The sequence below is a fragment of the Neolamprologus multifasciatus genome, chromosome 15 (genome assembly GCF_963576455.1).
Source record: "Neolamprologus multifasciatus chromosome 15, fNeoMul1.2, whole genome shotgun sequence".
NCBI lineage: Eukaryota > Metazoa > Chordata > Actinopteri > Cichliformes > Cichlidae > Neolamprologus > Neolamprologus multifasciatus.
This window is the reverse complement of record NC_140453.1, coordinates 34476832-34501729: the sequence shown is the minus strand read 5'-3', so window position 1 is coordinate 34501729 and position 24898 is coordinate 34476832. Positions and strand designations below refer to the sequence as shown.

Genomic DNA, 24898 nt, shown 5'->3' with positions numbered 1-24898 from the left:
GTTGTCAGATGGAAAATAAAGCAGGATTACGGCGCCTCGATGAGCTGGATCTGGTTTGACTGAAACAACTTGTGCACGTTGTGTTTACAGAGGGATCCAAGGGGAAAGACGCCGAGAATGACAGGAAGCAAACTCTCGACTGTCCAGTAGCAATAAAGCACTAAATGACAAACAAATTCAACAACACACTCGCACACGTTATCTTGATAGCGCATTTTGCTTAAAGTGTTTTTTTTAAGAAGTCACACATCACAGTCACGCAATTTCTGGTGTTCACTTCATGTTTGTGCCATGAGCATTACAGCTCCGGATACTGCGCCCCCCCCCCCCTCTCTCTCCCTGTCATCTTGTCATATATGTAATTTTAAAGACAGAAGTGATTACAACAAAGCTCGTCTGTTGACTCTTCCTGTGCAGGGGGAAGCAGAAGTGGTCTCTTTGTTTCATGCCACTGATGATCAGTAACATGATTTCCTTCATGCTAGATGGTGCAAATTACATTGCACCACTACATATGTTCTCCCCACTTCCCCAAATGAGGAGGTGCGCTTACTTCTAAAGACTTTCTATATGCATTGCAAACGACTACATTGTTGTTGTTGTATACTGCCTGAACTAAAAGAAAATCTGAATATCGTCGAATTTTTCTCATTTCATGTCTGATCCTAACCAGAGATTCAGCTTTTCAGATTTTAGGTTTTCAGTTACGAGATAAGATATTTCTTTTTAATGTGAAACAACAAATCAGCTTCAGTTTTCCTTGGTTTCCCTGCTATCTGCCAAAACCTCAAATATTTGCTGTTGATTACCACACAAAAAAAAAAGGTGTGTGGGGGAAACCTTAAAAAACAAAAAAAACAAGTAATAAGCGAGTAAGATGTTAACACGTATACATCTGTGCAGTAGAACTATATAAGCTTCTCACTTTTTGCATGAGCACCACATATTTTTGCCTGTGGGCCAAATGTTTTTTTAAATCGTCTTTGCTGTCTGTCAGCAAAAAACAACAACATTTTCATGCTTCCATGGATCATTTCAGATGCTATTATTTCAAGAACACCTCGATTTGTTTTGGAGCTCTGACTTGTGAAGAGTAGCTAGATGACTAGTTTTTAATCCCGGTCAGAGGGGGTGGGTGGGGGGGACCTTCTGGTTTATATTAGAGTCATAAAGCCGGGTACTTATTAACAACAGGATTCGGGGAGTTAAGAGCGCTTAAAAGAACTGATGCACTGCCACTACTCCTTTTTAACTACAGCAAAATGGCCAGAGGTTGACTCTTGAGTGAGTGATAAGGCATTTAGTATCCAGACCACAGCTTGCTGTGAAATTTGCAGCGAAGCTGTCTGAGTGGCAATGGGTGATTTCCCTTAAAACCCCCTTCTGGGTCTTCTTTGTACTGTACTACACGTGAGAAATCAGCGTTCATGGGGGAAATGTCTCCACATCTTCGACAAGTTACATGAGTAATATTTAGAATATTTAGAAGCTGCTGTTCCACTAAGAAATTCTGTGTGTACAAGATCCTGTGGCAAGAAAACAAACAGCTTTCACGCCCTGTCTGTCTTCCTTTTTTGACAGTCAAAATGCTTTACAAACTCATTTACACCAAACAAATTATACCATGGTGTTGCTCCTTCTCTGGGAAACATTTCCATATCTCAGTATGTCGGGAAAAGGGGTTAACTCAGGAGTTTCTGAGAACTTGACGACAGCAGACAACTTCCTCTGCAGTTTTACTGCCACCTTTACGAGGGCTTACTGGACAACAACCCCACCAACATCTGGCTTTTGTAGTCAGTGGGAACTGGCCATTCATTCCTGTGTAAGTAGCCATGAGTATTTATCGCATCCAGCAACCTCTGTCACCTGCCTCCCACAGTGCTTCAAAACCAGAAACATGGCTCCGATATTTATTTATAAGGCACACGAGCTACACACCGCTAACCCCTCAGGTTTAGTCTTCCATTCGGACTAAACTGCAACAGTCTGCCTCCAAGTCTGTATTTACAACAAATGGATCAATCATATAGAACAGCACGTTATATGTACAACCAAATTATGAAGAATAGATCTCACAGGGACCACCGATAAAACCTCTGGAAGAAAGTCCTCTTATTTAAAAAAAGAAAAAAAACTCTGGCATTTGTGTGGATATATTCCTTGGGTTCATTTAACAGCTAAGTCTAAGTAGACACTATCTGCTGGGATAGATAGCAGGAAACCATGAGTGGGTGAGAGGAATTGAGGAACCACTGGCACAGAAACGTAAGCAGCTGAATGAATGGGGTATAAAAAAAGAACACTAGCAGCTAATGGGTTAACCCTGTTTTTTTAAACCCACATTTGGGAAGTGGAAGACTGCAAGGTCTGAGCAAACAGGACAGAGTGATAAGAATGGGAGCTAAGGGTCTAATTCCAACAAGATAAAGTGACCCAGGCTGGCTCAACATACAAGCACATACAGACTCTTGATAAATGAAAGGAAAACCCTGAACCCTTAACCCCATACACAGAGGAAGGATCTGGTGGCTCTGTTATGCCTCCGCGCTCCCTAAGAGGACAGGTTTGCCACATCTGTCCTCTTAGGGAGCGTGGAGGGTGAGGGTGTCACAGCAAATACATACAAAGCTGTTCAATTGATCATCTTTAACTTGAGATGAAACATTTCTATGCTGATGTGAGAACTCTCTTCCAAGATGGCATCGCCCCCATCTACAAGGAGCCACAAAATGGCTTGGTTACACCTGTGACTCTCTCCACCACCTTTTGATTTAGGACAAATCATAATCGTCCTCCTACAAAGACAGACTGAAGCCTTTCTGATGAAAGACTCTTTAAGTTGAGATTTTCTTTTAATTTGATTCCCGTCTGTTTATGTTCAAGAATGGCTGCGTGCGATTTTCACTCTTGAACCAAAACCATTCATTTGAGCAGGATTCATCTTTGCAGACTTTGTTCATAAACCCATCAACATACAAAAAAGCACTGGGCTCACACACGCCCGTATCATGCTTTCGGCATGCGTGCCACAATGAGCAATGAAAGAAAGAACGAAAAAAATTCTCAGAGAGAAAGAGGAGCATTAAAACCCAAGGGTTTTTCCTCAGCGGGTACGTTCATGTGCCAGCAAGATTGCAGATTGTTTATCTTGCATTTCACATTTGGAATAAAAGTGTTAATTTCCTTTCATGTACTGAAACAACAAACCACCTTTTTCCTGATAAAACATCTGCGGTTTGAGATGAGCCGTGTGAGGTCTCTGCAGGTCCTGAAACTAGATATTAAAATGAATGTCTGTCTGTTCTGCTTGACTAAAAATCTGAGAATTCGATTTTTTTTAAAGCTGTAATCTGCTTTTTGTGCCTCGTCTCGGCGTATTGCTCGCTGACGTGAGTGGGTGGGTGACATTGTAAGAGTTGTTTCGGTTTAGTTTCCGTAGATGGTTCGTGGTGTACGTTCTTTCTTTACATCTGGTTTAAATAAAAAACACAAAAGACAAAAAAAACAAGCTCAATCCAAATGGACGTGCAGACAGACTTAAATGGCATCAATGTTTTAACGCGATGCGGGTTAACTGAAATCCTGCAAGTTGTTATAGAATTCAGCGTGCTGTCATGCATCGATAGTTTGTACCATACTGTTACGTTAGTAGAGAAACAGGCTTTGTACTGATGTTATCAACAACATTCCCGGGCAAACATACGTCTGCCTGCCCCTCCTGAATATTTCTGTTTGTCTTTACTTTTAATATCAACGCTCCGTCGACTCAATCATCACACCTGAATTTATCACATTATTACACCACGGTGCTCTCTGCAGCAAAGTTTACACACTTTTCTCAACGAATAAAGTAACACAAATTATTTAAATACTACACACTGGAGATCGCAGAAGAAGAAAAAAAAATGCAACCACACCCATTCTACTTCAAACTGTTTATGTATACAAGCTGCTTTCTGCGTACACTAATTTACATATGATCCTTTTAAATAAAATAAACATATACTTGAACAGCCAAAACACTTAGCTCGCACACAATTACCTACAGCAACTAAGAAATAGGCAGAAATCGTTACTTTAATTAACAAGTTGCGTTCTCCCCCTGAGGCAAAACATTAACCGGAAAGGCTGTTAACCTGAAACTGAAATGAACAACACGCCTGTAATTTCAGGTAAGCAAATATTTTAGTCGGAACACAACAACTATTGCAATAAAGAAAGAGAATCGACTGAGTTAGTCACAATAAAGTGTACTTTTCAGTCTTTATTTATGTCCACTGTGTGCATTCAAATAGTTAACATGCTGCTTGGATATTAACCGAGGATAGCATTTAAAATGACAGATGTTTGAAGCAAAGGATTCACGATTACTTCTGAATCTACACAAAAAGGGAAAAAAAGGAACGGGGTGGGGATAACAGAAAAAAGTCGGTTAGTGGTGCTGGTCTTGATTATGCCTCACTCTTGCATTCCTCGCAGTATTACCTCGTAAGGCAATAACACAGGCTCCATTGAACCCCAGTGGAGCAACAACAAGATCATTGAGGAAGTGTCGCACAGGCCGGTCACGTATTTTCCACTGAACCCTACCAGCAAGTCTAGGCCAAATCTGATTAGCGCCAGCTATGCTATAAATTAAGTGGGCATATAGCAGCAATAATCCAGCGATCCACTTCTCAGCAGTGAAATCTGTGGCCATCAGGCAACAGGATTAAGCTGTGGACGCGAGCGAGGCTAATAATGTTTTGCATGCTAAAACCACCGTATGATCTACAGTGTTCTGATTTCACTCGAAGGAAATGTAAAAAGCCTCTGCATGTCAATTGGAAACAGAGGAAAGTCACTGCTCCTTGCTCACATGTCTGAAACACTCTGAAACAATATGAGTAGTATTATTATTAATAAGCAACTGTAAGCAGTGCGAAAGGAAAACTGCTGAGGTTCAATACTTCTAGGAAAATGGAAGGAAATCCTAAAAATCATAAAAAGATTCAATTATAAGGCTGGATACTGATATATGTAAGTCAGGTAAAGAAAAAAAAAACAATACGAGCTGCTTAAAAGAGGTCATAGAATAACCACAGGAACAACATGTTACCATGTGTGTGGAAAGGTTTGCATTTCTGCACGTCAGACACATGTAACTTCAAGGCCAAACAACTGACAAGGAAAATGTTTCTCTGTTAGACAGAAGACCGTCCCTAACTGCCTGAAAAGTTATCAGCTGAACATTCAAATAAAAAAAAAAGAAGAGGTCTCTGCTGATTCAGCTGAAACGTTTGCTGCTGATAATGCCTCGCTGGTGGATATTGACTTTGCCATGTTACAACCCTACGAGAGCTTCGAGCAGACACTGTATTATTACAGCAGCAGACATAAATCTCATGTGACGACAGCTCTGGTGGGGAGACGCAGACCATTCTTAAGGAGGCCATCGCAGTCTGTGCTGCAGTGAAAACAACAGATGACATCAGTATTTTTATGGTTAACTCTCTCATGGCTCGACAGTTTCATTTATACCGGCTTGTACCCGTTCTTTGTTGTTTTGTTTTGCTTTTTTTTTTTTTTTCATTTTTCTTTTGTGCAGCTAAACCGCAACCTGAAAAAACAACAACAACAACAACAAAAAAAACAGTTTTCTGAAACAACTTCCAGAGAAAGTGAACAAACAAGTCACATCAACAGATCAGTGCTTTCATTTTAAGCAGCTGTTACTGTGTCCACTGATCCATGTTCATTTCTGCTTAAGCTTTCACTACATTACTCTGTGTCTATTCCCTTTATGGTTTATGGTTTTTTTAAATACAATTAGTGCATTTAATCAAGCCACCTCTACTGCTAATATTAATATTAACTACTTTAGTACCTCCAGTGATTACTATAAAGGCAGTTACCAGGTCAGAACTTTGCCCTGAAAAACAGAAGCTCAGGAGACAGGCTGCGTGTTGCAGCTCGCAGGTTTCAGTGCACTGCCATTGTGGCTCCGGAGTGATGATATCACGCCGCTTCGTCTAGCATGGGAAAGGTGGAGGGGGGGCATTTTTCATTGAATGGCATGAAAACTGGATTAACTTGTTGGTTTATATAGAGACTACATGGTCACGTTACTACATTGTGATCTTTTACAATCCATCCTTTTGTGTGTACACGGTTGATGGATGATTGGAAACCTAAGATAAAGACTTCTTTGCACACAGAGAAAAGAAAAAAAAAAACACTGCTGGTGGTCAGTTCTGTATTAGATGTGGATTAAACATCTCTGCCTAATAAATACCAGCAGCTTGATCTGCTAGCAAAGGATTTATATTTGATTAAATTAGTTTTGGATTACTCGGGTGGGTTGTTAGTGCCAGCTGACACAAACGTAATGCTAAATGTAACAGAAATGCTTCAGGTCTGATGGACACGTCAACATGTTGCAGCTGTGGCCTGGTATCCGGGCAGATGAGCACGGGGAACATGTCTGGCGCCGAACCCACTGCGTTCACAAAGCTTACATCTGTCTGAGCAGGTTGGTTCAGGACCTGCGGGCCATCCCAAAGCCTTAGTCCTTTCCTTTTGCCTACGTCACTGTCAGGCCTGCTGGGATTCCCTCATGACTTCAGCCCACGTAATGAAGTAACTGTATGGGTTTTTTTCCCCTGCATTTTTTGGCTACAGTTAAAGGCCCACGTGCTGAACAGTGCCTTCAGAAAAGCAGCTTTTGGCACAAGAACAGCTGAAAGGGAGCCAAGCCGCGCTGCCTCCCACTACTTTAATGGCAGGAAGGCTTGTGGTGTGCAGACAGCACTCAACATTCACAGTAATACAATCTCTGCTGATACAGAAGCATTCAAGTAGTCAATGCAGTCCTTGAGCCAAAGCCTACACCCCTTGGGAGTTACAGGAAGGGTGACAAATTAAAGCAAGAAAATAGCCCTGAACACAGTAAAAGGTTTATAGTTTGACAAGAAAACAAGTAGACTTGTCTGTCCTGTCTGAGCATGTCTTCCTGTCATTAACTCACAGCCACTAACCAGTTTAGTGGCCAACTGCCAATGTCTGGCGTTCACTCAGCCGTGATGCTCGGAGGCAAACTGAACAAGCTATTTGCATGTGACACTTACTACTTCCAAATGATCTTCAAATACACTTGGGCTGAGATCAGGCACCGCTGACGACAGGAAGCTATGTGGATTTTTGCTTGTAAATGACAACGTGACACTCCCTCATGCTAATATGTGCATTTGGCAAGCTGAGAAACAGTGAGGTGTGAACCTACCAGCGGCACAAACTGCTTAACCCTGGAAAACCAATGGGGTCAGAGCCGACCCCATTGGTTTTCTAGGGAAACCATGGGGTCAAATTTGACCCCATGGGTTCTCCAGGGTTAAGACAAAAAGAAGAAGAAAAAGTGGATTAAAAGAAAAGCAGAAGTCTGGCTCTACATGGAACACACATGACTAATATATAAGGTGTTACATGAACCTGAGATGGTTTCAATACAGATAATCCCAAACGGCAGATTAAAGAAGAGGCCAGAAGGGACTATGTTAAACAGCAGGAGAAAGAAAACAGAAAACACGCTCCGGGGAACCAAGAACAAATGATACCAGCAACAGAAAGCAGGCATATCAGTAGAAGCCAATGCAATGAGAAGACAGACGTGGCCATCGGCCAACCCACAATACATGTGTCAGCAGGACTGATATCTAGATGATAGCAGGCTCAATCGCCTACGATAATAAACGGAACAAAAAAAAAAACAAGCAATGAGTGAGAAACACATTACATTTTGCTTTGAATGCCAGTCACTTCATTTCTAATCTACAATGAGCCAATCACAATGTAAAATAAAAGCCTGGCTTGGTTCAGCTGCCTTTCCCTATGCTGCTGGTCAAAGGATACCATATGGAGAGGGGACCAAACAGATTAGCGGTGCAGTTTTTCTAAGGTGATTGAGGAATGGTGGGGCGTGGGTGCCATGATCAGGACCTGGAAATCTCTGTTAAGATGATGCCAAGTTCTGCTACTCAGCAGCTCACACTTTCTTTCTGTCTGTCAGCAACAACTTAAGAAGTAATTACGCCCACTCAGATGCGGGACGGCTCTCAACCTTCCTGGCAGCGTCTTCTCCTGGTTCACCTTTTTGGGTTTCAAAAACACCCGTCCTCATCAATTTGTGTGCGTGCTGAAAACTTTTGCAAAATTGATGACCACACAAAGAACATTTCAAAACCGTGCCTGTGACCTCAAACCACACAATGGACCACTTTGTTGCATTTTTGCAACAGAGAATCATGAATCTGAATCTAATCCTTTGATTAATAGCACAAAGATATTAGCTTTTTTTTTTTTTTAACTTTTACAAAGAATCACTCATCCTGATGGAAGGGAAAAGCATCTAAAACCACCTTTAAATAAGACAGTGAAACCAGACTTGACTGTTTTTTCGTGTCATAAATGTTTAATGTCATCCAGACAAATGTACTCTACGGGGCATTTCCTGTGCCTGTACACCACTGTCCCCTTTACTTGGGGAGAAACTTTAACAGTAACCACAAACCAAATGTTAGTCAGTTTTGGTTGTGGCTGCGGGGTTCCTCGTGAGACAAAGCAGGCTATTATGAGAGAAATACAGTTTGAGGGCCTCTCGACTCTTTTGGATGAAACGTTAGCCGTCCCCCTTTTTCACAACTGCAGACGTCACATGAAAACAGTCTGCAGGGCTCATACTGTGGACTTTCCCACTACCATGCTGTAGCACTCAAGATGGCACATTGTGTCCAAGCCACCACTGTGACGCGACTTTTCTTTGGAATATTTTTGACTGGACTTGATTTTATCTAGCTGCGTCAGAGTTGCACTTACACAGAAATGTCAGCAACTTACGGGATTTTATTTTTTTTACGTGTAAGAAACTGGAAAAAACCCTTGAACTCTAGTGAAGATCATCTCATTCAGACATCTCGTGTAGGGTTATTTTCACATCTTTAAGTACATTTATTTTCTTACATTTTTATGTTTTTGGTTGGGTTTTTGTTTTTTGATTTTTTACATCAGAGTAGTCCATACTCCCAAGAAAGATTTGAGGTTTTCAGAAGTAATTTCAGGTATAACACAGCTTTATTTTCAGTGTAAGTATTTAACTTCTTTCCTGTCATCCCTGAAGGAACAGAACTTCCTTGATGAGAAGCTTCATTCATTCATTCTTCTTTTTTTTTAGTGCAGGTTGTAGGCAATTTCACAGCCATCAAATTGCCCTAGAGGCCTTTATATAAACATAATCCAGAGAGAGGGAGCACTTAAGCCATGTACTTAATTGTTGATAAGATTTGCAAAGTCTACTTACTTTTTGATAGGTCTTTATTTGTTCTATCTATTTGCTCCCTATACTACCAAGACTTCTTTATCCTGAAGCATTGTGATTACAGGTAGTCAGAAAATTTTTTAAAAAGCTGGCATTGATACTGAAAGGCTTATTAACGCAGGAATTCACACAGTCAACATTCATCTCTTCTTTTCCGCTCTAACATGAAAAACTAATGCTTTTTGCTCTGTGCTACAGCTTAAATTCCGCCAAATTACGTTGGTTTGGTTTCCTTCTTCGGAGGAAAAATGCAGCACTGACCCTGTCCATGTCTGCTATTGGTCATCTGGTTCCAGCTCCGCCTCTTTTATGTGAAAGGACAGAGCTAGATTAGGAAAACCTGGTTTTACGTCCACTGTCGCGTGACTGTGGAGCTACATATGTTAACCTTGCTTCTTAGCACAGGCCTTTGGGGCTGCCTGCTCTTACTAAAGTGAGTGACATGAAGCAGTCTTAAAAACCTGCTTCAAAGTAGTCCGTAAAGCCACCTTTTGGTCTACGGTGACTCCCCCCCTGCAAAAACACCACCACCACCTCTCTCTCGTCCCCTCCCAGCTAATGCAGAACATGGCAGCCAGACCTCCAGTGAAGGCCCCAGCTGTACTTGCAGTCACATGCGCTGGCTTTTATATCTAACTTAAAGGGCAATGGGATGTACTTATGTTACACAATCATACAGTGGATGTGTAATGGCGGTGTAAAACAGTGGGTTCGAGCTCTACGGGACGCGGCGTCAGACGTCGTTCAAAATGTATATGTGTATATATTTATATACGTTTATTTAAAACCCCCACACACATACTTTGCACTTTTAGCCGCCGAGATTTAACAGCAAGAAAAAAGCGCTTTGTCTGTTATTGGCACGTAACGAAGCCGGTGTGTAGTGTGACTAATCCTCCTGCAGTGTGAACCTACGGCTTCACGTTTGGGACGTGGTTGAAGTGACAACGTAACGGTCAGAAATCGACTGATAGCCCTTATTACTACGGTGACATGGTTACCAGGTAACACCAGAGACGAACTCTGCTAGTTATTAAAATGACAACTTTTTCTATTTTTACCCTTCATAGTATTAATAAATACACACACACACACACACACATATATATATATATATATTTGAGGGGTGTTGGGGGATTAGTTTACAAAGAAGTGCCCTTTCAATCAGCGTGTGGTTAATATCTAACCGTTGTGAGTGATTCACGGTCCTTGAGTCCATCCGCTACCTTTGCAATAGGCAATTAATCAGACATTTGAAAGCGTATCGATAAAAAAAACCTGCGTCCTTTCTAATAAATGACGAGACAAACACAAGGAGGAAGCCACGGAAAAGTGAACGGAGTTTAAAGGGTAGCTCGGGCACAAATAAAGCGAGCGAGACAGAGAGAGAAAATAAACTTACCACATCGGCTTCCGTTCGGTATTCTCACTCCTCAGAACCGGAAGAAACATTCCTTGTTTTCTCCGACTCTGAATCCCGACTGCTCTCGCTCTCACCGGTTACGCGCAGGGGGAAAAGCCCCGGAACGAGGTCGAAGAGAGGTGATTAGCATGTATATCGACTAGAAATGAAGTGGCTTCATGTGACTGCATGATACCCACTCGATCGGCTCGCGCATGTAATTGTGTTTTTTAGAATTTGCTTGGCGCTAGACAGACACGGAGACAGAGAGAGAGAGAGAGAGAGAGAGAGGCGTGGAGAGACTCTCCGGTTTGCACACTCACATCATTGGTTGACAAACAGCAATCAGATGCAAATTCCTAACCTCTGAATCAGCAGGGGCCAGCCCTCCCACCTCACCCCAACCTCTCCTCCTCTTCCTCCCGGACGCCCCCAACCCCCGCGGCAGGGTAAGTGCAGGGCTATAAAGTTGGAGTGGGGCAGAAAGCTGGGGACGTAAGAGCAGATGATGCAAACTTCAGGCACACTTTGCATTTGGTGTCCCTGTGGTATTTAACAGATGGACAGTAGCAGGTGAATTAAAGTAAACGTAGCAGTGTCAACAGACGTCAGAAGTAGCGGCGCAGAAAGAGAAGGGGGAAAGGTGTGGTTTAATGTGCGGCATTTCGTGGGCCTATTACAGGGGTTTAAAATGTGAATAAGTAAAAATAAAACGTAGCGTAGAGCAGAAACAGCCACTTGCGTAAGGACACAGTGAAGCTGTTTACAATCAAACTACAACAGAAAATGGTTATTTAATCTGCCAAACTGACTGAATTCAATTTCCCAGATAAAAATATTTCTATAAAATATTATAAAATAGAAAATATTTTATATTTTTAAATTCTGTTGGTCTAGCTTCCTTCGTTAAAGGAAAAATAAACCCAGTAGCCAATAACAAGTAATTGTATGGCCAGTATCACAGATACCAATGCGGATACAGATATTTATAAATTTTAAAGGTGGTTTATGAGATGAATCAACATTAATTTGCTAAATTTAGAACATATTTTAATTACCATATACATTTTTATTAAAAAAAAATTGGTTAACAGTGGGCAACATACTGAGCTATGATCTGATACAATACCAAAGTATTGTATCAGATCATAGCTCAGTATGTTGCCCAATCAATCAAGATATTTGATTGATCATCTCTGTAGCCCACAATGAAACACTGTTTTACTGTTTTGCTGGTACTTTGGATCTAAAATGCCAACGATGTGCATATGATATTTCTTCTACCTTGTATAGTATGCATTTTTGTTGCTAGGTTATGCTGCATCTGTTTATTCCCGCTGTGTCCACTCTGCTTCTGTAAAATTGTGAATTCCCCTTTAATAATTATGGGGCTAATAAGGGATATCTTATCTTACCTTTTATTAATCACTTTTCACAGCGTTTGTCATACTGCAAGGCTTTAATAGATCAGGCTGGAAAAATATCCTGCATTAGTTATTAGAGTCAGTGGGTTTTTTTTTTTTGCACCTTCAGGCCTCTAAAAAAGGTATCTGGCTAGAATAAATGATTAATGAAATGGTAATAAAAAAAATACAATCGCTCCCAAACAGAGAAAAACAATGAAAATCGTTCTCCAAACACTTTATATAAAGTTTGCAATCAAAAAATAACAATGCTCAGTAAAAAAATAAGTTGTGTAAACCTCATTTGTGTTTCCTGTGCTCATTTTTAGGGAGTATCCCAATTCAAAGTGCCCAAAGTGAGCTTTTACGCGAAGCTCGTTTCATTTAGGGTTAATCGAGTCTAATTTGGCTCTATCTTAATCGTTGATGGTTTCATTTTATTTCATGTCGCAACATTCATTTTGAAAATATGAAGGTGGCAAAGTGGTTGAACGTTTTACTTTCACAACACGTGTAGCTCTGTAATCTGAATTAGCAAGTTAGACTGAGATAAAAATCGATAAGTAGCCCCAAACAGGAGATTGTGCAATACTGTACAACCGCTATTTCGTGTTTTTGTTTGTTGATAGAAGCTTACGCCTCTTTGTCAGCTGAAACTCTATTTAACTGCATTATTTTAAATGTCTTATATGTCGTCGCATTTAAACGAGGAGATCTGTTTCCAAACAAACGTTTCTGTCTCAAAATCCCAAACTTTAGGTGTTACATATCAGTGTGCAGTGTGTAAAAACACGGGAACAGCCTCTAATGTTACAGTTGGGAATGGAGAAATTACAAACCATAATGCCTTCACACAGATTAAACTTGCAAAAAGTGCACAGAAAATAATCCCTTTAGCCACAGGTAAATAATCTGGAGGTCATTTCGGCCCTTTATCTCTGATAGTTTCCAAAAAAGCTCCTGGTTACATCTTTGCTTAAAAAAAAAAATCATGTGGGAATCAGACAGGTGAATGCTGACTGGCCGATAGCCCGCTGCAGCTGTTAGCTGAAATGTACAGCTCGAGATATTTAAAACAGAAAAGTGATCCCGTGTCTGCCTCATCAGGTGAAATGGGATCCAGGAAAGCAGTTTGCTCATTGCCCCGGTCCCAGAGAGACATGTAATTAAAATCAAATGGGCCCCTGTCGCGATGACAGCTCTAATTTCACACTTGATGCCAAAATAATTAAAGAGCCTGAAGCGTTTTCAGTACAAATGAACTGCTGCAGGGGTGTGGTTGGCATGAGGAGTGGCGGCTTTAACAGCAAAATACAAAAACAGTCATTTTGTTTTTAGATATAAATAAACAGCTAGACAAAAGCTTCAGTGACAACAATGGAAGGATTACTTAATGAGAACATGGACACACAGTTCTCACCCTTATATTCTTACATAAACAGAAAATAATTATTCCTGTTTTCATGTAAATACTGAGTGCTAGGCCTGTGCGCTACTCAGTGTTTGACATGCAAATATGACAATTGGTTTGGGCTTGTATTTAGATTTAAAGGGTTTAGCCTGGAGGGATCTTATCTCTGACCCGTGCTCTTATGATAAACAGCAATAAACTGTGTTTCAGCGTCTTTACGGAAGGCAGCAAAATAAAAAGATGCTCATATTCACTTGCATTTGTTACCCTGTTGTTATCTTCATGTCGGTTACCTTCACGTGCTGCTCTTTGGCAGTTTTACAGCTTTTATTTTGAACATCTTTCTGAAGTGACTGGTTTTTGCTTGTCTTCAGCAGAAACTGGGAACTAATCCAACTTGCTGAATGTATTTACACAGTCTTGTTTGCCTCCAGTGCAGTCTCTTTGTCACAAATGTGAGAAACAAATTAAAAGGCGATCATGCCAAAAGGTAGTGAAAAAAATACAAAATTGTGAAAGCACAGTGCCAGAAGAGTAAATACATGGTCACAAACTGTGTATCAGGTTAAATGGTCTAAATGAGGGTTATGCTTGTGTTTTACTATAACACCATCTAGTGGAAATCTAGTGCTCATTGCTCTTTGACAAATACTTTTCCAGAAAGGCATCACTGAAAAGAGATCAAGTTGTTATTCTTTGATCTGTTATGTTTTTAAGTTTCTATTTTCTCTGGTGGTTGTTACTAGTTTTGTTGTGGTTACTGCACTTGTGGGAAGCATTAGAGCCCAAATTTGCTGTTCAATTATTTAGTTGTAAAAGGTCAAGATCATGTAACCAGAAGGTCGCCGGTTCGATCCCCGGGCTCTCTGTCCTGGTCATTGTGTCCTTGGGCAAGACACTTTACCCTACCGCCTACTGGTGATGGCCAGAGGGGCCGATGGAGCGAAATGGCAGCCTCGCTTCTGTCAGTCTGCCCCAGGGCAGCTGTGGCTACAACCGTAGCTGCCTCCACCAGTGTGTGAATGTGAGAGTGAATGAATAGTGGCATTGTAAAGCACTTTGGGTGCCTTGAAAAGCGCTATATAAATCCAATCCATTATTATTATTAATATTATTAAAATACATTACTGTAGGCCAAAATGCTCCTTCATTAGCTGAAGCTTCTGCGCAACACAAAACCACATGCAGTCAGGCCCTTCAATACTCAAGGTATGAACGTATCTTGAGGAGACTGCCATGTCATTGTGATAGACTACAATCAAGAGACATGTTCATGAATGGAAACAGAGAGGCTTCACAACAATTCAGTCTGTCAGTTAGGGTGGAGACAGCTTATGACTTGGTGAGTCATAAGCTGACCAGATAGAGCTTCACAGTGCAAAAGCAACCAGAACTGAAGGCAGATACAGTAAAGGCCTCGCAAGGGAGGAAACATTTGATATCTATGAGTTCTACACTCCAAACAGTCAATTATTAACAATAAAACTTGCTTGTTCAATTCAATTTGAGCCTTTGAAAATGGGGGGATTGTATAAAAATGTCTAAATCCTGAACGAGCATTTTCAAGGATTTCAAGCACCTGTACAAACCCTGTTCAATGTTCACTTGAAAGACCACCTTATAAAGTACTTCTAGCTGAAATGATGAGGACAAAATCCATGCTGCTTGTTATGTGAAAAATCTGAAGGTTGTGGCTGAATAGACAAACACAGTGAAAATCTTCTGAAGTCTCAGTGTTCCCCTATGTGTTGATGCAGACTGTTTGCACACAGAAGACTCGGTGCCAGTTATTAATTTAGTTATTTATTTTTTGCCCTACATTAGATAACATTAAAATAGTGTTTTAAAAAATGACAATAATATTCCCAATTGTGTTATTTTTGTGTTGTAGTCTTTATGAAAACAAACAAACCAACCAAAAAAACCCTACCTCATAATCTTTTGAGTCTGTTATATGGTGAGGCGCTGTGGACACCCAAGTTTCTGAATGCAATAACTCAAGAACAAGACAATGTAGAATTTTTAAATCAATACCATGGTTGCATTTACTGAAAATCTGTAAGGTTTAAATCTCAGGGACCTTGACTTCAAGGTCAGAGCTCAACTTTTCTAAAGAAAAGAGGATTTTCCCATTTATAAAACATGTATGTCTACTAGGAGGCTAAAGGTTTGCACTATATTTAAAAAGAGTTACAAACAACAATTAGATGATGCTTAAAGCTGGTTTATTTAATAAACATCCAGTTTATTTCCAATTTGTATCAAATTAGGTCTGATTGAAGGACTGATGTAATGGTAAGTTGTACGCTGCTCCGCTTTGAATATTGTTAAGAACTTGACACAGAGATTACTTAATGGATTTTATGCAAAATTGTGCCTCAGTTCAAGAACATATTCATCAGTTGTTTTTATCTTTTTAGGCTTTTTTTTTTTCCTTTTAAATTTTCACAAGAATTGCTAGTTCCCCTAGAGCAGGGGTCCCCAATCCCAGTCCACGAGGGCCGGTGTCCTTGCAGGTTTTAGATCGCACCCTGGGTCAACACACCTGAATCACATGATTAGTTCATTACCAGGCCTCTGGAGAACTTCAAGAGAAGTTACCTGAGAAGGTAATTTATCCATTTACATCAGCTGTGGTTGATCAAGGACACATCTAAAACCTGCAGGGACACCGGCCATCATGGACTGGGATTGGGGGCTCCTGCCCTAGAGTTTTGGCCACCCCATCAACTGATTCCCTATGAGCCACCAATGAGTGGGAAGGAAAAACTCCCTTCTAAAAGGAAGAAACCTTTGACAGAACCAGGCTCATAAAGGGACAGCCATCTGCCGCGACTGGTTGGGGTGGGGGGAGTGAAAATTAAAAAAAAAAAAAAAAAGCCAAAGTGATCATTATTGGAGCAGCTTAATTAATTATTGCAATGATATCTGCTGTTAATGCCTTTTTCCAATCCCTGTTTGTGTTTTTGTCGTTTTTGTCCGGGGTTGAAGCAATGCTGCAGATTGATTCTCTGTGATTGTTCTGTTTTGAAGACTGCTGAGAGATCACAAGGTTTTGTCCTCCTGTGCTACTCAGTGCAGGCCTGGGTTGAAAAAGGGATGGTGGAGAACCTCTGAGGGTGTTATGCGCTGGTTTGGATCCAAGGCCAACATCTGTTTGATTAGGCTGACAGATAAATGTTGGATATTTCCCCGGCAGCTAACGTTCAGTAGTCGTTTGAGTTCATCGAGACAGTTAAGTCTTATGTATCGAGTGTCCTTGGACTGATAATTTGTCTTATCTTGAAATTGTCTTTCGGTCTTAAATGTCCAGCGCTGTCCGTTGTAGTTTTCTTTTATGAAATAGTTATCAGTGTATGAGCCAGAGTCTAAAACATGATCTGGTGGCTGTCCCTGGGTCTGTATGATGAATTTCAAATCATCATAATCGTTTCTCGCAGGGTAGAAAGGAAACCCTGTAGCAAGCTCCACAGCTACCAGCCCCAGGGACCACATGTCTATTGCTTCATTAAATAGACTACCAATCATAACCTCAGGTGCTCTATAACCAACCGTCCCCACACAGTCACCAGGATTCACTGTAGATGCGGGACATGCAAAGCAAAAGTCTATAAGTTTGACTTTGATGGGACACTCATAGCGGTCCACAACCATTATGTTTCCAGGTTTGAGGTCAGCATGCACTATTCCCAAAGAACCCAGATGGGACAAAGCATTTGCGAGCTGAAATAACACTGGCCTGATTTCTCTTATTGGGAGAACCCGGCTCCTCTGGTACCGCCACAGGCTTTCATTGAGGAGTTCAAAATTTAAGCAGATGCGGTCACCGTCGATGAAAAAGTCGTTCCATTTAACAATGTTGCATCTATCTGCATCAAAGCCTCGTAGCTTCTCCAGTATGTAAATTTCCATTTTTGCCTGTTGCAGAATTTCAGGGTCGCTCTTGTTGACTTTAATAGCAACGACTTTGTTGGTTTTTGTATTGCGACATTTGGTTACAATACCAAAGCGCCCTTCTCCAAGGAAACCCTCGACCTCGTAGTGATCTCCCAAAAGGGTCCCTTTAGATATTTCTTTATACAAAGTTTCATCAAGATTGCTCTTTTCATCCAGGAGGAATTAAGGAACACATACATAAAACTTTTATACTATGATGATTACCCTTAGAAAAGTGGTCCAAAGGCATAATGTTGCATGATGATATTTCAGTTTAAACATGGATAAAAAAGGATCTTGATCTCACACAGATTTGGTTGTTGAACTGGAGCAATGATGCTGGAGAAGAGCTGTTAGCCTTAGTCAATATTACAAATATGAATGAACACTTTAACTTCCATTTATTTAAAGCACTTACACAGATTTTGTTTTCAGCATTCTGACGATAATAAAATGAGAAAATGGAAAAAAACTTAAATCATTTAATAGTTGCAGTGATACTTATAAATATGCACACATACACAAAGATTTTTCAGTTTATTGTATAAAGCTCTCAAACGTTTTGGGCATTTTCAATTCAAATGTTGGCACAAGTCAATTAAATGTAACATGATTGGCACAATTATGTGTACATGTAATGGAAAATTTGACAGGGCCCCGAGGTGAACATAATTCAAAAACAGGCTGGGCTCTACACAGTACACAGAAATGAGCACTACATGACATTCAGAGTGACAAGTCAAAAGCCTGAGAAGTTGGATTTTCACACGCACACTTTGGTTGTCGACAAAATGCACCAACAGGTCAAGTTTTGTTACTCTGCTGTCGTCATTATAAAAAGAAAACAGAAATAAAGTCTCTTTTTCCTTAAATAACCTGGATACATGTTTCCAAAACCCAAGTACAGTACAAAGTAGAAAACTGTACAGAGAAAACATAGAAACTGTGTTCATAAGGCAGAAGTATTTTCCAGGGATGCAAATACTGAGAGATTTAACATACCTGAGAGTCAAAGCTCAGCAGGTGTTATCCCCCATTTACTGTAGGTACAGTATACATTGAATCTGTGTTAGCAGTTAAAAGCTGTGTGTTCATGTAAACTGAGAGAGCACTCTGTACGTTGATGCACCAAAACATAGAATAATATAGTTTCTTATCCTAAATATTGGCTATTACTGACATAACACTGACAGTGTGCAGTGACAGCAGCAGTCTGTCAGCATCTATGCTCGATCTGCTGCACATTCAGAAAACTGAACCTAATGCCCACATGGCACACACATGCACTGGAAGCAGAACTCATAAAGCCGCTACTCAGCTGTCACAAAAGATGCCTCTGACTGAACTGTACGGGTTTCTCAGACCCACCTCAAAGCCTCAATCTGCCTCTAAATAATACACACAATAGAAAGAGAGTAACTATAATTTGCAAGTAGCAATGAAAGAGATGTACTTTCTTGTGAGTAATAAAGAGATTAAAATTCATGCTTCATGCAGGCTACTGTTTCAGGCGGTGATGCATTTCATTTAAGAACGGTCCTAAAACCTTCACACACACAGCGCTGCAGACTCCTCACAGACCTTACACAGTATGCTTTCTATTACTTTCAGGACTTACTGCTGTAATTTACTGTGCCTGTTTCGTCAAGTGTTAAGTCCACTGTTAGTAAAATTCAGCAGCTGGATTTCCTGTGCTGCTTGTACACACACCGTGGGGTAGAAAATGTAACGGTGTGACAGGAGAGGTCAAGTTACCAACCTTACACAGGTATCAGTTTGTAAGCCTCAGATGGGACTTTGTGTTCAGACCCTGTGTTGCTGAGCTGTATACTCACTACATATTACCCAACCTACAGTTTAAAATTCAACTTTAAGCACAAACTAACCTAGCTAACGCTCTAGTGATCGATTCTGTTGCGTTTTTGGATCTAGTTTATGGAAAATTGACAGAGAGAAAGAGAAGCAGACATTTGAGCTGGGTGGTTATTACAAACAACGTGTGAAGACTGCACATTATATCTACATTTCAGAGCTCCTGTCTGCAGCAGGAAGAACCAGAAACGGGTCCTCAACTCATCTGCTCCAGGTAGGTAGACAGCAGGAGTCCAGGAGGCAGGAACTCTTCTTGTTTGTTCACCACTTCAGTCTGACGTAAGCCATTGTAGTCGCTGCCTGGAGGCCCAACAAGCGAGAAATAGACTTTGATCACTGTGATGTGACTGAAACAAACTAAACTGGCTTAGCAGGCGCAGCCAGGATTGGATAAGTAGGATTATGTAAAGACAGAAGCATTTATAATGATAAAAACTCAAAATCTTCCAATTTTAATGAGATGAAAAGATGATACATGCCAGTAAGTTTTGGGGTTTTATTTGTAAAAAATACATTGCGTTTTTCTTTTGTTGGTATTTTTATTTCGTGAAGACGCTGTTCAAAAATCCTGTACATTTAAGAACACACAAAGTGGCTTTAAACTTGAAGTACGAGTGTAAATACTTCACTACACTCCCAACAACAAGGAAATTTGCTGTTAAATTCCATGTCTGTTCAGACTCAGAGCACACATATGTAGTGAAGACTCAAGGATTTTAACAGGCAGACACCAGACTAGTGTCACCAACCAATATAGTCTCCTTTTTGGCATTAACGTCAGAAACGTGTTAGCGCTGAGTGTTTAGTTTCACCGTATTGTTTAAATCAGCATATGAATTCTTGAGTTATAATTATAGCTTAAATCTGCATAAACAGGAATTCATACCACATTCAGTCACCACTTATATTCAGTACATCTGACTATGAGCAGCAGATTAAGTAAAAAAAAAACAAAAAAAACCCAATTGGCTCCAGGTGTCCATGAGTTATTCCAGCTGAGTACAACTAATTATGAATTAAGAATATTTCTTTTTCAGAACCCCGACTTGTTACTTACTTGTTTGTTTAAAAACAAATTACCCCCACTCAAAAAGAAAGTTCAAATATTAACATGTTTTGTTTGTTTAAAACTAATATTATTATGAAACACTGTTTTCTGCTGTACTGTCACTTTGTGGTTGGTTAAATATTGTATTCAACATGAGGAATAGGGGTCCGGTATGCCTACACCCTCTCTCTTAGAAATAAATAAATAAATATATATATATATATATTTATATTTTAAATACTGTTTGCTTTGTTGCAATCAGACAGAAATAAAATGAGTGAATGAGAAGCTCATAGGTTGACACAGGCGCTCAGCGACCTTCCCTTTACACAGTAATATAACGAGCTGAAATAACCAATCGGCTGAGTCAAACCTTTACTGCAAAGAGACACGCCACAGAAGAGTTGTGCTCATCGACACAGACAGACTCAGACTGCAACATGTTGGCAATCTACCATCCTAACTTTACCCTAGTGTGACTGAGCCATTATGTATTATTGCCACTCACTTGCAGAGACGAGGTCCATATACTGGCAGATGGCGTGAAGCAGCAGCCTCTCAAAGCTGATTGACGAACACAAACAACAGAAATGTGACAGTTATTAACCCACTTGATTCAAACTGACTACGTTTGTGTAGTGTACAAATTTCCCCGCACATCTCGACAAAGGGAGACTGTGTATTCACACACTGAGCTCTCCAGACCGCTTCCCACAGGTGTAATTCCACTGTCCATTATCAAAGTCTAACCAATTAAAGACTAAAGTGAATGAAAAGCTTTTGAAGAAGCACAGACACACCAACTGAAAGAAGAGGATTTCTACCTGCTGCTGAGGTTGGTTGTGTAAACTGAGTGAGGTTGAGCGTTGAAGAAGCTCAGAAGGTTTTCCTCCAGAACTTCCAGCGTTCCCTGAGAGAAGCAGAAACCACAGATCTCACAAAATTCACAGTTTGTGTTTGGGAAAAATACTAAACTTCAGCAGGCAATCTCAGGAAGTCCTGCTTTCATGTCCCTGCGCATCATCTTCGTCCCTGATAATGATTAGGAGTATCTTATAATTTCTGATTTTCTTCAGTGTTTCATTGGGCACATTCATACAACGGAAGGCTAATGAACATCCTCTTTTTCACAAATTTCAAACATTATATAAAACATAAAAAATAGGAAGATTAATCAATGAGGAAATAACTCTTGCAGCAGGAAGCCACAAGCAGATGGGTCTATTAAGAGGACCCGCCAGTGGTGGTTAAGAGATAACTGGCTCTGCATAAAACTAACATGAGTTGAACTTACTATTGGGGCTGGGCGATATGGCCTAAAATCCATATCACGGTATAATTTGAAGCATGTGCGGTAACGATATATATCACGATATATTCTTTTCTTCTGTATAGCATATTTTACACACTATAAGGCACACTTAAAATCCTTTAATTTTCTCAAAAATCAACAGTGTGCCTTATGTATGAATTCTGGTTGTGCTTACTGACCTCAAACAGATTTTATGTGGTACACGACACGCAGAAATCTGTAAAAAATGTTTTAGTACGACTTTGGTAAGCTATAAAGCCGCACCGCCTGATGGATTGTCGGAGCATTACAGCTACCGTAGTCAGGAGCCTCGTGGAGTAATCTGGGTCCAAAACTCCATCTGGTTGGATGGTATGGAAGTGGAGGAAGCGCAGTTTTTGGCTTTCCTCATATTCCAAAAGTGCTTTGTCTCTTTGCTATTACTGTCGCCCAGCATAATTTGCAGATGATGTTGTTTGCAGCCGTTGCAAAGCTCCGCCAAAACAGGCGCAGCTTGTTGACACCAACAACATGCGCTATCGCGGTAGAGCGGTATAGTCAAAATCTCTACCGTTGGCCAAATTAATATCGTTTCTACCGTATACCGTTTATACCGCCCACCCTTACTTACTATAAAGACAACGACTTCAAATACATGAGTGATGCAATCACTGACCAAACAGTGAGAGATTTGAAGCAGAGAAGACACTCACCATGGGGATTTGTTTCCGCCTCAGAGTTGCTCGCAACCTGCGATCGATTCTCTGGAAGCAGTCCTGAGCAGTGAAGGCAGGATTTACTGCAGAGAGAGACAAAGTCAGACAAACAGCTTCACTTTAAAGGCTCAAAGGGTGAGACTCACCATTCCTCTGGTCTTTGAGGAGCTGGTTGGTGTTTTTCTTCTTGGCCTCCTCCAGCTCCAACAGAGAGAGCAGTCTCTCCTGCTCCTCACCAGAGCAATTCATGAAGTCGTTCCATGGCTAAAACAACAAGACAAGAAATGACATTAGTCAGCGTCCCTGATCTTTCTAGGTGGTCTTCAAAACCCCGTGCCCTGTGAGACCCCGCACAAGCCAAACCACACAATTTACATTTCTTTGGACACACAAACACGGTTTTTGAGCAGCAGTTTCCTGTGGGACCTCTCAGGTAAATATTTGCGCACACAGTACATAAAATTTGACAACATGACACGGTGAAATTATAAATCTTTTCTTAAGCCGTTCGCACTTCTGCAACAAATGCCACTAATTTGTGTACCTCTACATAGTTTCCATTGGTGCAGACTTCATAGAAGATGGATGGGATGGCTGGGTTGCTGCAAACCTCCAGATCGTCTTTGGAGCACTCATCTTTCTCAAGGAGATTAGCAAGGTAGCGTGCTAATTTTCAAAGGAGAAGATTAGAGAGAGATAAATGAGCAAAGCAATGACAGGTTTATGACTTTATAACTAATGTAAAAGTTTTTCTCATCCTCTAAGGTATTGAAGCCACTAACGTCAGAATTCTTTGTAAAAATGTTGCCCAGCAGCCTCGGGAGCCTCAAATACATCTTATAAAACATTTTGAACTTGCACACAGAGACTCTTCCCCAAAGTAATCCTTTCAATGCTTTCCCAGCATTGCTCCGCCTGCAGTCTCTGATGCCGTCTTTTAATTTACGTAAAATGAGAGCTTACTGTTCTCCTGTCGGCGGAGGCTCTTCTTGCCTTTGGCCCTGGGTGTGAGGTCAGAGTTGCGGATGGCTTGGTTGATATAGAACTGTTTCTTTTTGGTGGGTGACACTCGCTTGGCAGGAGAACTAGGCAATGAGGTGCATTTACGCTCCTCTACCAGGCTGGAAAAACAGAGCACAGTGGATCAGTTTAGTGAGTTTGAGTTGATATATCTTTCAGAAGAATTTCCAGCTTCCAATCTCAAAATCTGATTGAGTTGTTGGAATTTCGAGGGAATCAAGTCAGCTTACTTGTTCCTCAAGCTGCTTTATTTAAACCTATCCAACTGCTCAGATGTGAAGGTAAACGCAAGGTGTACCCTGTAACAGGCCCGGTTCACAGAAGCCCTTAGCAGGATAAACACATATAACTGACTATTTACTTATTTATTGTGTTACAGCCTTTCCTGCACAACACCTGGTACAGGTGGACAATAAGAATTTCACCCTGAAACAACATGTAATAACAGCTGTAGTAAAAATCTATTGAAATACGCATATTTACATGGATGGCCATGTAATCACCTTATCTGAGGAATAAATAAGACGAAAGCATATAGATGACATTTATCCTACTAAAAATGAAAATACACCTATGAAAGATGCAGATTTTTCCTCCTCTGGTTTCTCTGTGTAACTGGGTCAGAGCAGAGCATCCCACAGCAGCTTCAGATGTAGGTCAGTGGGTGTCTGTGTGGACCGCCTCTGCTGGAGCTTCTGCTGTGGGCTCAGTTGTCAACATGCTGATGCCGTTTTTAGCCTGAGCCCACAGGTTGTTAGCAGCATAATATGATGTAATCTGTGCCTGGACTATTTAGGTTCGCCCATACTCTCCCTCTGGCATCCAAACCTTAGTTTAATAAGTAAGACCTAACGAAACATGTTTCAATGCAACCTTAAAAACGCGTATTAGTTATTATGGTCGGTGTTGCGATTTCTGGCTTAAAACAGGATTTTGAACATTAGAACCGCCTCTCACCTTTAGACTCCGCTACAGGAAGGCTAGTTAGGCGCTAACAAGGACAAGTGTTTAAATTGCCCTTTAACTCTTAAATAACCAAAACAAACTACAGAGTGTATTGAAATTTTTATGTGCCGGAAACGTTGCAGGATTTCAGCTGAACTAAAACAAGCAACGGCTCCTGAAAATAAACCTAGCTATTTATGTTAATATGACTTATTTTACCGGCTAATAGCTAACCAGCCAGCTAACGAAACAGACTCGTATTTTTGTTTTACTCACATATAATCCTGTTCTTCATTGCTATTTGTCAAAACGACCATCTTATTCCAGCGAAAATAGGCGGAAAGATCCCACTGTCGTTATCTTTACAGATCGAGAACAAAATAAATCAATACAGTTGACACAAGAAATATAAAAACCGGACAGATTATCAGGTGAGCAGCTAGCTGCTGACTGCTAGCTTGATAGTAGGCTGTTGTCTTTTCCACAAACAAAGAGAGGAAAA

The 24898-nt window shown here is 40.7% G+C and overlaps 2 protein-coding genes across 2 annotated transcripts in view; both read right to left on the bottom strand.

Moving 5' to 3' along the window:
* arid3a (AT-rich interactive domain 3A) overlaps window positions 1-11104 on the bottom strand; it is a 44685-nt gene extending 33581 nt beyond the window's left edge. Inside the window, exon 1 of the mRNA XM_085132240.1 lies at window positions 10755-11104. The gene's annotated coding sequence lies outside the window, so the exon portion shown is untranslated. The remainder of the gene's footprint in view (window positions 1-10754) is intronic.
* Window positions 11105-18022: 6918 nt separating this feature from the next.
* On the bottom strand, window positions 18023-24813 carry r3hdm4 (R3H domain containing 4). The gene is made up of 8 exons (XM_085132244.1): window positions 24673-24813; window positions 23395-23552; window positions 22976-23097; window positions 22578-22695; window positions 22429-22514; window positions 21249-21334; window positions 20933-20988; window positions 18023-19676 (listed from the first exon to the last, which is right to left on the bottom strand). Exons 1-8 carry the CDS (start codon window positions 24711-24713, stop codon window positions 19573-19575), a joined length of 771 nt encoding a protein of 256 aa, XP_084988370.1. The 5' UTR covers window positions 24714-24813; the 3' UTR covers window positions 18023-19572.
* Window positions 24814-24898: the final 85 nt, after the last annotated feature.

Excerpts from the sequence above, each read along its gene's own strand:
- r3hdm4 (XM_085132244.1), bottom strand. The coding sequence starts at position 24,713 with ATGGTCGTTTTGACAAATAGCAATGAAGAACAGGATTATAT. Across the intron at positions 20,989-21,248 it reads ACAACCAACCTCAGCAGCAG|CTTTGAGAGGCTGCTGCTTC; the intron begins GTAGAAATCCTC and ends TTCGTCAATCAG. Across the intron at positions 19,677-20,932 it reads TATGGACCTCGTCTCTGCAA|GCAGCGACTACAATGGCTTA; the intron begins GTGAGTGGCAAT and ends TTGGGCCTCCAG.